At 49.7% G+C, this 13,293-nt stretch overlaps 1 protein-coding gene across 4 annotated transcripts in view; it reads left to right on the top strand.

Annotated features, from left to right (window-relative positions):
- Nucleotides 1-13,293, top strand: part of ARHGEF16 (Rho guanine nucleotide exchange factor 16) — a 35,748-nt gene that overhangs the window by 20,825 nt on the left and 1,630 nt on the right. For all 4 annotated transcript variants that reach the window (XM_053281151.1, XM_053281150.1, XM_053281152.1 and 1 more), the window contains 7 exons: nucleotides 355-484; nucleotides 1,705-1,779; nucleotides 2,992-3,084; nucleotides 3,637-3,788; nucleotides 6,902-7,096; nucleotides 8,071-8,144; nucleotides 11,503-11,604. In XM_053281151.1, the coding sequence (XP_053137126.1) occupies nucleotides 355-484; nucleotides 1,705-1,779; nucleotides 2,992-3,084; nucleotides 3,637-3,788; nucleotides 6,902-7,096; nucleotides 8,071-8,144; nucleotides 11,503-11,604 (821 nt within the window). The remainder of the gene's footprint in view (nucleotides 1-354; nucleotides 485-1,704; nucleotides 1,780-2,991; nucleotides 3,085-3,636; nucleotides 3,789-6,901; nucleotides 7,097-8,070; nucleotides 8,145-11,502; nucleotides 11,605-13,293) is intronic.

Below are 13,293 nucleotides of genomic sequence, written 5' to 3'. Positions count from 1 at the left end.
AAAGTTGTGCCGTCGAGTTGGTGTCCGATTCGTGCTGAGCCAAGAGCCCCGTGGTTGTCTTCCACAGAGGACTGTCTTCCTTGGAGGCCTTCCGGAGAGCCTTAAAGACCTATCTTTTTCACTCGGCTTTTAATGATATTTCGTTTGGATTTGGATTTGAATGCGTTTTAATCTGGTTTAAAAAGTTTTCTGATTCTAATTGTTTTGTGGTGTGTGTGTGTGTGTGTGAGAGAGAGAGAGAGAGAGATTTTAATGTAAACTGCCCCGATCCACTTTTGTAAGGGCAGTCTATCAGTTGAATGAATGAATATTCCTGAGGGCAGAGGGTGCTAACATGACATTTTCCTGTTGCAGAACTGGGAAGCCTGAATTTAAAGAGGCCTTGAAACATATTGAGCAGAAGCTGGAGTGTGGCGGCCTCCCCTTGATCTCCTTCCTCATCCTCCCCATGCAGAGAGTGACACGTCTGCCTCTCTTGATGGATGTGAGTAAGAGCCGAAGAAATGGCACTCGCTTTGAAAGGATCTGCCTCCCCCCCCCCCCTTTACTTGCTAGCTAGGGACATTGAAGCTGTTGGCTCCATACCGTCTCAGAACACCATGCCACTAGTCCTTAGTAAGGAGCGACATCGCCCCACTTGTCCACCCACCTAACTGTCCCATGAGGCCCCAGACTTAAGCCTGATTCAGACATTATGTGGTACGTGTGTACAGATGTCTGTACACTCATAGGAACATAGGAAGCTGCCACATCCTGAGTCAGACCATTGGTCTATCTAGTTCACTGTTGTCTACCCAGACTGGCAGCGGCTTCTTCAAGGTTGCAGGCAGGAATCTCTCTCAGCCCTATCTTGAAGAAGCTAGAGAGGGAACTTGGAACCTAGATGCTCTCCCCAGAGTGGCTTCATCCCCTTGGGGGAATCTCTTCCAGTGCTCACACTTCTAGTCTCCCTTTCATATGCAATCAGGGCGGACCCTGCTTAGCTAAGGGGACAAGTCATGCTTGCTACCACAAGACTAGCTGTGTGTGTGTGTGTGTGTGTGTGTGTGTGTGTGTGTGTGTGTGTGTGTGATGGAGGGACTGTACTTGTGTTCATTTTAAAAGTGAACATTCACTTGCATGGCTCAGATAGGGAGCATACTTCTGTGCCTGCATTCAACATAAAATGTGAACGACTGTACCTGTGTACACTGTACACTTGTTGAACATAATGTGTGAATGGGTGTGTAGCCACGTGCGAAAAAGAAAGCACACAGATTACTGCATATTACTATCCTTTAAGACTGAACAGTAGATTGTGTGTTTAAATGCAGCCTTCAATTCTGCGCCCAAACAGTGCCCAGCAGAATTGGATTCGGCAGCCTGGGCTTGAACGAATCGTTTGCGGTGCCTTCTGCAACGCTGAAGCTTTTGGCACGGCTTCTTCTGGCTTTGCTTGCCATGGGGAAGAACAGGGACGAGTGCCGGGCGCCCAACCGCAATATAGAGCCTCCCCGCCATGAGGACTAGAAACTTGATTTTAAACAAATCCAAGCCTACTAGCTGACCTGGTGCAGAGCATCTGCGCCCCTAGCTATTCTGGAAGCGGCCCCTGCCCCATCCTGCACAATGTGGGGATCGCAACACACACCCAGTCCAAGTTGTTGGCCTTGTCATCCAGTTGTCGAGACAGAGGCGTGCAGTGTTGCCTGTTTCTGATTACAGACCGTCTGCCAGAAAACCCAGATGCGCAGCCCGGCCTATGAAGCAGCTACTCAAGCACTGAAGGCCATCAGTAAGGTAAGAAGCTTGCCCGCACATGGCACAGGATCACCGTTTCCGAGGTGGTGTTAGAAATTGACCGGGGATACTTGTGGGGTGAGGGGGCTTGCTTGACTTTTCCAGACAGCCCAGTTGGCTTGAAATGGGCTCCTGCTCAACCTTGCCACAGCGTCATGATCCTCAAGGGGGGAATGCTGGTGTGGGGGTGGGGAGCAAGAAGAAGGAAAGACTGTCGCTTCTAGCCGAGACACCCCATTGTTCTAGCCGAGACACCCCATAGATTGCTGCTTAATAACCCCGGATGCACCTTTGTCACCTTTCGTAACTTGCCGCTCATTACTGAAGATGGGTCTCCTGATAGCTGGAACCTCTCGGGGCCCCTTTGAATGAGACACCCACCCATCAGCACTTGGAAACGGTGCCACCTCTCCAGGGGATGAGGAAGGGGAGATAGGAAAATATGAAACCGATTTTGATACGGGAGAGAGAGGCTGAGAGCTTCTAACTGGAAACTGGGGTGTAGCTTTGGGGTGGGGCCTATTTTTGTGAGTCTGCTTGCATTTAGTGTCCTCTGCTAATCTGCTTGTAAATAAAGCACAAATTGCAGACATCTGTAGTTTCTACTGTGCACTCCCATCCAGAGGGAAGAGAATCTGAACTTCCCAGAACTTCCTTGGAAAATTTTCACCACTCGGAAGAGAGGAGGAAACAAAAGGTGGTGATTCTCTTTATTTAGCAGGGGGAGAGCAACTGGCCCTATCCATCCCCAGCACAGCCTCCCTCCAGTGACAGTTGCTGGTGTCATAACTTGTGTTTCTTTTTAGATGGTGAGCCCTTTGGGGGAAAGGGAGCCATCTCTATTTATTTACTCATTTCCATGTAAACTGCTTTGGAAACTTCTGTTGAAAAGCAGTATATAAATATTTGTTGTTGCTGTTGTACCAACACAAAGGCATAACAAACATGGATGCCCCTAGCAGAGAGTGGCATCTCTCTTCTTGGTTTTTATTTTATGCTGAATGGTGTCTGGGAAGCAACAGGAAGTTGGGGAGAGGTTAAGCTACTGGCCTGATCTAGATGCACCCTGGAGAAGCCGCTGCCAGTCTGTGAAGACAATACTGAGCTAGATAGACCAATGGTCTGACTCAGTATATGGCAGCTTCCTATGTTCCTATGTTAACCATGCCATCGCTTTGCAATAAGTAGGCTTTCTCTCTCTTTCCTTTCCAGCTTGTCAAGAAATGCAACGAGGGAGCCCACACCATGGAGAGAACAGAGCAGATGTTTACCTTGCAGAAACAGCTGGAATTTGGGAAAATCAAGGTGAGATCCTACCAGGATCTACCTTTCCCTTAGGAGAAAGATTGATTGCTGACAAGTTCCATGCATTTTGATGGATTTTTATCACACCTGTAGCCTCCCCTCCCGGGGAGTCCAGGGCGAGCATATATACACGTCTATATTTTACTCTCACTTTCACTTTCACTTTCACCTCTACTCACACTTCTACTTTTTAATTTGTACACTGCCTTTCATTAGAACAAATCTCAGGGTGGATTTTATTCGTGAATGCAATACGTTCTGTGTTGCCAAGGTCCAAACTGGGGGAAACATGGTGTGAGTGATCCCTACGACCGAGCGATCCAATAGCCCTCCCGTATCCAGGGATCGCATCTGCAGGCAGGGCTGGGAATGAGATGCAACGGGCTGCAAACATCTGAAACCCAGGAGAGCTACTGCCAGTCAGTGCCAGCAAGACTGAGCTTAGGCGGACCAATGGTTTGACTCAGTCGGCAGCAGCCACCCATGCAGCCCCTGCTTCTGTGATGCGGTGGCTTCTTGTTGCTTGACTGGTTTCCTTATCGTCTCTCCTAGAACTTCCCACTGATTTCGACTTCCCGTTGGCTGCTGAAGAGGGGCGAACTTTCCCTGGCTGACGAGGGTGGGATTTTCCGGAAGGTCTCTGGACGGGGGAACGTCTATCTTTTTGTGTTTAACGATGTCCTGATCATCACCAAGAAGAAAAGGTGAGAGACAAAGGGGATCTTGGTCCGACGGGCAGCGTTTTCTCCGCGTGGTTCACAAAGAACTTTTAGCACCATGCCCAACGCAAACCGTGACACTGAGCAGATTCGGACAATCCACTTAAAAACCAAGCTCAGCCTCGTGCCTTTGGTAGGGGAGCGTAAGATGTGTGAATCACTGATGGTACCCCAAAGTGTGTGTGACGTACATTTGTATCCAACCTACATAGAATCCTCCCCCACGTTGTTCTGACAACAACCTTGTGAGGTAGGCAGGTTAGGCCCAGAGTCGTTAATTGCAAGTGTGATGGACTTTGCAGCCCATGGGCGAGCTGTGGGGGTTGGTGTCACTTGTGGGGGGACCAATGCTCGCTGTGATTTATGACGAGGTTTACACCCTGGGAGGTGGAGAACGGAAGGCTTCCGGATTCCAGTGTGTCCACCCACTCGGATTGTCCTGAGCACTGGGCCTGCAGCAGGCACATTTGCAAGGCTGTCTTGGAAAGCTTTGGAAAAGCGTTGAAAGCACAAAAGCTCCTCTAGAGATGTATAGATGTTGTCCGAGGAATGGAAACGAAAATGGAGACGGGGTTTGTATTTGGATGGGAAAATGCACGACAACCGCAAGGCTCTGTACTAATCTGTACTAATGAGTACCCAGAATGTTGGGGGCAATATGCTAAATCATTGTAAACCGCTTAGAGAGCTCCGGCTATAGAGCGGTATATAAATGTAAGTGCTATTGCTATTGCTATTGCTATTGCTATTGCTAATCCGAGTCGACACCGACTCGACGGCACCACCTTTCCTTTCCTTTCCTTTCCCACAACACCAGTGCAGAAACTTGCGGTAGGAGCGTAGATTCTGCTCAGATTCGTGGCTTTCAAGCACATGGGTAGAAACCGTGGCAGTGAAAAGCCCCGAAGAGCAGAGATTTGGCAGGCAGTTGGGGAAGGGTGCCTTTCTTGAGCGGCAAAAGGAAATGCCGCGTCGGTCACCAGAGTCACCTTGAGAGAGGAACATTCCTTCCCCTTCCGAGGAATGCCACCGGGGCCACTCAAAGTGGAGGGGAGTGTGTGTCTGCACTCTTTTCATTGCTTTAAAAAACAACAACAGTGTGTTCTCCATTTCGTACGGCAGCCCTTGATCTTAGGGACTCCTTGGCAGCTTGGGGTAATTTTTAATTTGTTTTTTTGGCTAAGCTGGGTTTGTATTTGCAGGCTGTTGGCTGTAAGGAATTCCCCTGAGGAGGCAGGACTGTAGCCCAGCCACACGGCCGCTGGGAAGGGCAGGGAAGAGGGAGATGCAGAGCTTGGGTTGTGTTCTCCCGTAATTTCCTGCACCCAGGTGGCTGTGTCTGAACCGGGCTTGCTGTGTCCACTTGCAGATGGGTTTCCTCCTATTGCCTAACCCAGGCCTGCTCAACTTCGGCCCTCCTGCAGATGTTGGCCTACAACTCCCATAATCCCTGGCTATTGGCCCCTGTGGCTGGGGCTTATGGGAGTTGTAGTCCAAAAACAGCTGGGGGGCCTAAGTTGAGCAGGCCTGGTTTCCAGTCCAATGATTGCCTTTTTGAAGTGGCAGGAGACCCTGGGGGGTCTCCATGTCCAGAGGACATGGCTGGCCGCACATGGCTGCATAAACACTTGAGAAGTGTGTGTGTGTGTGTGTGTGTGTGTGTGTGTGGTGATAAGGAGGGAGCCGTGGAATGTGCTGTGGAATGTGCTTGCTTTGTAAGGGGATGGAAGCATGGCCTGCTCTTGCTTAAGAACATAGGAAGCTGCCTACTGAGTCAGACTCTTGGTCCATCTAGCTCAGCATGGTCAACACTGACTGGCAGCAGCTTCTCCAAAGTTTCAGGCAGGAGTCTCTCCCAGCCCCTATCTTGGAGATGCTGCCAGGGAGGGAACCTGGGATCTTCTGCCTGCAAAGCAGATGCTCTTCCACTGAGCTGTGAAGGCTACTGATGAACATAGGCAGCTGCCTTCTACTGAGTCCGGCTCTTGGTCCATCTAGCTCAGTATTGTCTGCACGGACAGGCAGCAGATCTCCAGGATGTTAGGCTCAGGGGTCTTTCCCAGCCCTCCCTGGAGATGCTGCCGTGGATCGAAGCCGGGACCTTCACGCCAGCTGAGGTCTGGCCGCTGTGCCCCATTTCCTAAGCGGAATATGTTACAGCAGGCAGCATGCACATGAAGTCTCCCATCCAAATGCAAACCAGGGTGGACCCTGCTTAGCAAAGGGAAGAAGCCGTACCCACTACCGTGAGAACAAGGCATGACCCACAGGGGACCCGAGCCCACAATCACAACTTTTGCTCTCCCCCCCCCCCCCCCGCGAGATTCCCCATCCTCTCCAAATTCTCTGCCTAATTTGATTCATGCTCGTCCCTGCCTGCTGTGGCCGCTTAAATGTCACCTCGGGGAAAGGCTTTCGCTTCGCTTAGGAATGCTGCTTGCGCACTCGCTGAGAAATGGCGAGGGGCCTGATTTGTGTGGGAATCACCCGCTGAAGCCAGCGATTATTGGATTCAAGCATTGGGATGGAGATCAGCCAAGGAACTTTCCTGTCCCGGGGGGTGGGGGGATATCTTACAACTTGCTTGTTCCTCCCTATGTAATACGGGCATCCCTTGCAAACCACGGTTTTGAGTAGATGTGAATGGGAAACTGCGACAGGTTTTGCCACCCAAGTATACGTGGTTGGCGAGGTTTTTTCGTGACTGGCAGGGTTCATCTGCTGTTGGGGGTTCAGAGGTTTGAGCTGCTCATTCCTCTTGGTGACCCCTTGCCAATTTAAAATGCCTTTTGAGTGGTTATTATTTTTTGGTGCCAGGGGACATGACTCTCTCGCCGGAGAGGAGTCCCGAGGGCTGCGTCGAGCCTCCAGGTTCAGAGGCAGTATACCCCTGAACGTTAGTTGCAGGGCTACAGCAGCGGAAGGCTTCACACATTTCTTGTGCCGCTTCTCTGGACGATATCTGCTTGGGCACTGTGGGGAACAGAATTCTGGACTCGGTGGAAATGTGGTCCTGTCTGCTCTTAGGACCTTAACGCCACTGATCTGTCTGGTTACTGGCTCGTTGCTGATCCTTTGGCCACTTTATTTCCTTCCAGCGAGGAGAGTTACGTGGTTCTCAACTACGCCATGCTGGAACACCTGTCGGTGGACAAAATGGAAAGCCCGGAGGCTCCCTCGTCTCCCCCCGGCAAGCCGGTTTCAAGCGGTAACCTCCGGCACCTCTTCCGGATTACTCTGAAGAAGGACAGCGAGGGCAAGCAGGAGGTGATTGTGCTGGCTGCCGAATCCCTGTGAGTATCCAATGGCTTGCTAGCTCTCTGGGGCACACAGGAGCAGTTAGAGAGTTGGGAGGGACCATAGAGGTCATCGAGTCCAACCCCATTCTCAGTGCAGGAATCTGGCTCGGCACGGTACTGAGCTGCTCGGCTCGGTACGGTACTGAGCTGCTCGGCTCGGTACGGTACTGAGCTGCTCGGCTCGGCACGGTATTGTATTGTACAGATGGCCACCCAGCCTCCTTTTTGGGAACTACCAGCAAAGGAGAGATTGTACATGCGTTGAATGTAACGTGTGAACAGGGCTTGTGTGAGTGACTGTGCATGTGTTCATATGAAAGGCGTGTCCCCTGCCACAGAGATCCCCAGATATTGTTGACTACAACTCCCATCATCCCCAGCTGCAGTGGAATTTTCGATTCTTCAGTAGCAGCAGTCTATCCAGCCCCTCCCCTGGTATTTTGTTGAGTGCAAAAACTAGAGAGATTTAAGATGGGAGGAGAGCTGGTCTTGTGGGAGCCAGCATGAATTGTCCCCTTTGCTAAGCAGGGTCCACCCTGGTTTGCATTTGAATGGGAGACTATATGTAGGCACTGTAAAACATTCCCCTTAGAGGATTGGGCTGTTTTGGGAAGAGCATCTGCATGCCTGTATGCAGAAGGTTCCAGGTTCCCTCCCTGGCAGCATCTCCAAGATAAAGCTGAGAGAGTCTCCTGCCTGCAACCTTGGAGAAGCCGCTGCCAGTCTGGGTAGTCAATACTGAGCTAGATGGACCAATGGCCTGACTCAGTAACTGGCAGCTCCCTATGTCCCCAAGATCAAAAAGTCCTGCTTGTGGTTTGTCTGGTTTTGAGGACAAGTTCTCATTTTGTGTCCTCTGCCCGTGCTGGGAGATCTTCTTTCCGTTGTCTTTTTACACCAAACACCCATCTTCTTCTTTTTCCCCTCTTCCTTTTTTAAACCGTGCACTTGCTCTCCTCTTCTGGCAGGAGCGAGCGAGCCCGATGGATTACTGCTCTGATGCACCGAGAAGAGAAACAGAACGACCTGGCGAAGAAAGGAGGTAGGCACCGGCTCCGGAAAACGTGCAGGGCGAAACTGAATCTCAAGTGGGCCAATCTCAGACTGCCGTGTGTGTGTGTGTGTGTGTGTGTGTGTGTGTGTGTGTGTGTGTGTGTGTGTGTGTGTGTCTGTAAGCCAGGCCCACAAAACCTGGCCCATCAGGGCCAACTTAGAAGTCTCGTAACGATCTTTGGCAACGTCTAGAGCAGGCCTGCTTAACTTAGCCCCCTTCCCCTTGTTTTTGGACTACAACTCCCATCATCCCCAGCCATGGTGGCCAATAGCCAGGGATTCTGGGAGCTGTCGGCCAACATCTGCAGGAGCGGCAGTTCTTAATCTGGCGTCTGCCTGATGTCGCTGAACTACAACTCCCCAGCATCTCCAGCCAAAATGTGGCTGGGGGTGCTGGGGGTTGTAGTCCCTTGAAATTTATTGCCTATCTGATTTATTTGATTTATATACTGCCCTTCGAAAAATGGCTCAGGCGAATTTCATTTAAACATTAAAATCATTTGAAACCAGCATTAAACTAAAACAGAACACCACCATAGATCTAGTTAAGAGCCTGGGTGAATCAATGTGTCTTCAGTGCCTTTTTCAAAGGTGCCAGAGATGGGGAGGCTCTTATTTCAACAGGGAGGGCATTCCAAAGTCCAGGGGTAGCAATCTGGCAGATTCCATGTTAAGAACTACCGCTCTAGAGATGGAAAATAGGTGATGGCATTGTTGAACTGGCAGCTTTCTGTGTGTTGTTACCGCTTCTTTTTCTCTACCCTGAAACAATTAGGGGGAAACTGCTGTCATTTTTGCACAGAGGACAGGGTGAGTGTCCGGATTAGGGTACCAACAAAGGCGTGATTGTGTTCTCTCCATGGAGTCATAATTTTGAGAACATTCCTGCCCATTTTCATTTCCCTTCCTCTGAAAACAATGCGGAAATTATATCGTCGTTTTTGTGTCTTTAAAAAAGCTTTCCAAATCAAAAAGCTTTCCAAATTCCAAAAGCTTTCCCAAAAATGTCCATTTGGCTCGATGGTCAGGATAATCAAAGCATGATAAGACCCCGAAAGCTGGAGGTCCGGTGACGCAGCCACCTCTTTTCCACCTCTAGGGGCATAGACCTTGCCGAAGATCACAATAAGCATTCATTCCCCCACTTCTCTGGCTCATGTTAAGAACATAAGCACAGCCCTGCTGGATCAGGCCCAAGGAAGCCCATCTAGTCCAGCATCCTGTTTCCCACAGTGGCCCACCAGATGCCTCTGGGAAGCCCACAGGCAAGATGTGAGGGCATGCCCTCTCTCCTGCTGTTGTTCCCCTGCAACTGGGATTTAGAGGCATCCTGCCTCTGAGGCTGGAGGTGGCCTATAGCCACCAGACTAGTAGCCATTGATAGACCTCTCCTCCATGAAGTCATCCAAACCCCTCTTAAAGCCATCCAGGTTGTTGGCTGTCACCACATCTTGTGGCAGAGAATTCCACAAGTTGATTATGTGTTGTGTGGAAAAAAGTACCTCCGTTTGCTGGTCCTAAATTTCCTGGCAATCAGTTTCATGGGATGACCCCTGGTTCTAGTGTTACGTGAGAGGGAGAAGAATTTGCAATGTTCTACTTTGCAAATCATTCCTCCCTTCTGAGTATCGCCTGTCTGCTGATGGCTTTGTCCCTTTAAGAGTCCCCTGGCCTTTGCTTCTCGTGGCTAGAACTGGGAGTGGATGTAAGAGGTGGTGCTAAGTAAGGAATCCAGAGGGAGGGACAGTTTCCCAGTTCAGTGTCCAGAGTCCAAAAATGAGCCTGTCAAAGGAGCTGTTAGATCATCACTCCCTCTGCTGGGCATCCAGAGCATTACAGCAGATGGAAGAGCTCTTGTGAAGATGTGAGAGTGCTAACTGAACAAAGAGGCAGTTCTTAAAAAGTGATTGTTCTCTTTATTTAGCAGTGGGGAGAGCAACCGGCCCTGTCCGTCCCCAGCACAGCATCCTTCCAATGGCTGCTGCTGGTATCTGCCTTATTTTTCTTTTTGAGATTGTGAGCCCTTTGGGATCAGGGAACCTTCTTTCTTTCTTTCTTTCTTTCTTTCTTTCTTTCTTTCTTTCTTTCTTTCTTTCTTTCTTTCTTTCTTTCTTTCTTTCCTTTCCTTTCCTTTCCTTTCCTTTCCTTTCCTTTCCTTTCCTTTCCTTTCTTCCTTTATATCTACCACCTAGAAACTTTCTTGCTTGCTTTTCTTTCCTTCCATCCAGACATTCTTTTTACATCCTTCCTGCTTTCTTTTCCTTTTCTTCCTTCCTTCAATCTAGACTTTCTTTCTCTCTCTCTCTCTCCCTCTCTCTCTTTCTTTCTCTTTTTTCCTTCCCTTCCCTTCCATCTAGACACTCTTTCTTTTCCTTTCCCTTTCCTTTCCTTCCATCCATCCAGTCTTCATAAGTTCCTTTTACCAACCCATTTGGAGTTTGGTTCTAGAGCCCAGAAGGGCGAAATGAGACACTCCAGTGTTTCATGGCAGGGATGTCACTCCCCTGACCTTGGCTTGGACTCTTCTGCCATTCACAAGAGGCCAGCCTTTCTTTTCTCCCCCCCCCCCCCCGTGCTTTAAACTTATACATGTTTCAGGACTGTTTTTACATCTCCTGACCTGTCAACTGTACATAGGAACATGGGAAGCTGCCATATACTGAGTCAGACCTGGTCCATCTAGCTCAGTATTGTCTACCCCGGCTGGCAGCAGCTTCTCCAAGGTTACAGGCAGGACTCTCTCGGCCCCATCTGGAGATGCCAGGGAGGGAACTTGGAAATTTCTGCTTGCAGGTGCTCTTCCACTGAGCTATGGCTCTATCCTGTAAGGCAGGCCTGTTCAAAATAGGCCCCCCAGCTGTTTTTGGACAACTCCTCCCATAATCCCCAGCCACAGTGGCCAATAGCCAGGGATTATGGGAATTGTAGGCCAACATCTGCAGGAGGGCCGACGTTGAGCAGGCCTGCAGGGGAGTATCTCACAGTGCTCACACATGTAGCCTCCCATCCAAATGCAAACCTGGGTGGACCCTGCTTAGCAAAGGGGACAATTCGTGCTTGCTACCGCAAGACCAGCTCTCCTCCTGTAGCCTCCCCGACTGTAACAGTCAGATCGGGGGGGGTGGGAATCCTAAAGGGGGAAAAGTCCCAGTGCCTTTCCTTCCATGCTTTCACACACCCTTCTGTGTGATTCTTGGCTGGCGGTCAAGAAGCGTGAGGATTTCAGAGCGTGTTTGAACCTGCACTGTGGTTAAGCTAACAGAAAATGTGTGTGTGTCTCCCCCCTGTTTGCCGTTGATACTTAATCTCTGTCCCCCTTCTCTCCCCCTGCCCTATCTCCCTTCCAGATCTGAAGCAGGTGGAGATTACAAGGGCGTACCTGGCCAAGCAAACGGACGAGATTTCCCTGCAACAGGCCGACGTGGTCCTGGTCCTTGTGAGGGAAGACGGTGAGTGTGTTTTGAGAAGTGGGTTCATGGAGGAGGAATTCTGGAGCTGCAACCTCCGATCCTGCACCCTATTTGGGGCAGACCAGGGTGGGTTTCGGCTGCCCTCGGTAGAGTTCCTTGCCTGATCCTTGAGCACGTCCATGTCGGAGGCTCAGAGTTTTATTATTATTATTATTACATTTATATCCCGCTCCTCCTCCAAGGAGCCCAGAGCGGTGTACTACATACTTCAGTTTCTCCTCACAACAACCCTGTGAAGTAGGTTAGGCTGAGAGAGAAGTGACTGGCCCAGAGTCACCCAGCTAGTTTCATGGCTGGAAGGGGATTTGAACTCGGGTCTCCCCGGTCCTAGTCCAGCACTCTAACCACGCTCACTACGCTGGCTCAGAGTTCCTTGCTCTCCCTTGAAATTGCAAGTTGGGGGAACCAGCCCTTCTCCCCGTCACGCAGACGCTCCCCTAAGTATCAGCCTAGGAGGAAAGGGAGAGAACTTTAGAAATGCAGATTTGCAAAATTGCACAATTCGAAGAGAAAATGCTCTGCTACACCTTGCCAAGTTATCCCAGAATACGGCTCTCTGGGTGTCATAAGTGACTTGGTACCATCGGGCCATTTTTGTCCTGGTCTCGACTTGGTGGTGTCAAAACCAAAACCAAAACCAAGCCTGAAGTATGTGCAGTGGTTAGAGTCTGACTAGATTTGGGGAGAACTCGGTTCAAATCCTCACGTGGCCATTGAGTTCCGTGGATTACCTGGGACACCCCTACCTTACGCCGGGCTCTCATTTACACACACTGAGGTCATTCACACAATCAAAAGCTGTGTTTTACCCAGGTTGGGACGCTCTATGTGCTCCCAATTTTTGGTTGTGTGGAAGCAAGGTGGGAAGACAACCTGGGTAGCTTCTCTCCTACCTTGCTTCCACACAATCACTTCTACCCAGGTTTTCTTCTTATCTTGCTTCCACACAACGAAAAATTGGGAGCACACACAGCTCCTAAACCTGGGTAGAACACCATTTTTGATTGTGTGAATGACCTCATTGTGTGTGTGTGTGTGTGTGTGTGTGTGTGTGTGTGTCTCTCTCTCTCTCTCTCTCTTGTCACAGGGTTGTTGGGTCATAGGGAAGAGTATAATGTATATTCCTCGTTGGCATGGGATTGTCACCCACAACACACACTGGCCTTTTCCCCTTGCCAATGTGAGGGTCATATCTAGGGATGGGCACATTGTTTTGAGTTCAAGATTCACCTTGAATCTGGTCGATTCGAGTGACTCGGCCTTGAAACAAATCTCCCCAGTTTTGATTCAGTTCAAGATTCGAATTTCTCGTAGACATTCCTCTGGATTCCCAGCTTTCTTTCTTTCTTTCTCTTTCTTTCTTTCTTTCTTTCTTTCTTTCTTTTTCTAGTCCTTGTAGAAGTGGTAGGAAGTTATGGAGCAAAATGTGTGGCCACGATTCTTCTCAACCGCTGGGCTTCAGTTAAGGCAGTTAAAGCACAGGAGAGTTAAAGCCCTTGCTGGGAGCGATTCGCAATAAGTAATCTTCTGCGGAATGTTGCCTTTGCTTTTTATTGGCAGGGGGGTCTCTATTAGGTTAGTTGAGAGGATAGCTTGGCTCTGATGAAAAATCACTTCCTACCAGATTGTATATTGTAACGTTTAAGGTCTTTGGCTTTATAGTGCAGT

Source organism: Hemicordylus capensis, chromosome 16, assembly GCF_027244095.1.
Source record: "Hemicordylus capensis ecotype Gifberg chromosome 16, rHemCap1.1.pri, whole genome shotgun sequence".
In the NCBI taxonomy this organism is placed as follows: domain Eukaryota; kingdom Metazoa; phylum Chordata; class Lepidosauria; order Squamata; family Cordylidae; genus Hemicordylus; species Hemicordylus capensis.
This window is presented reverse-complemented; position numbering and strand designations above follow the sequence as displayed.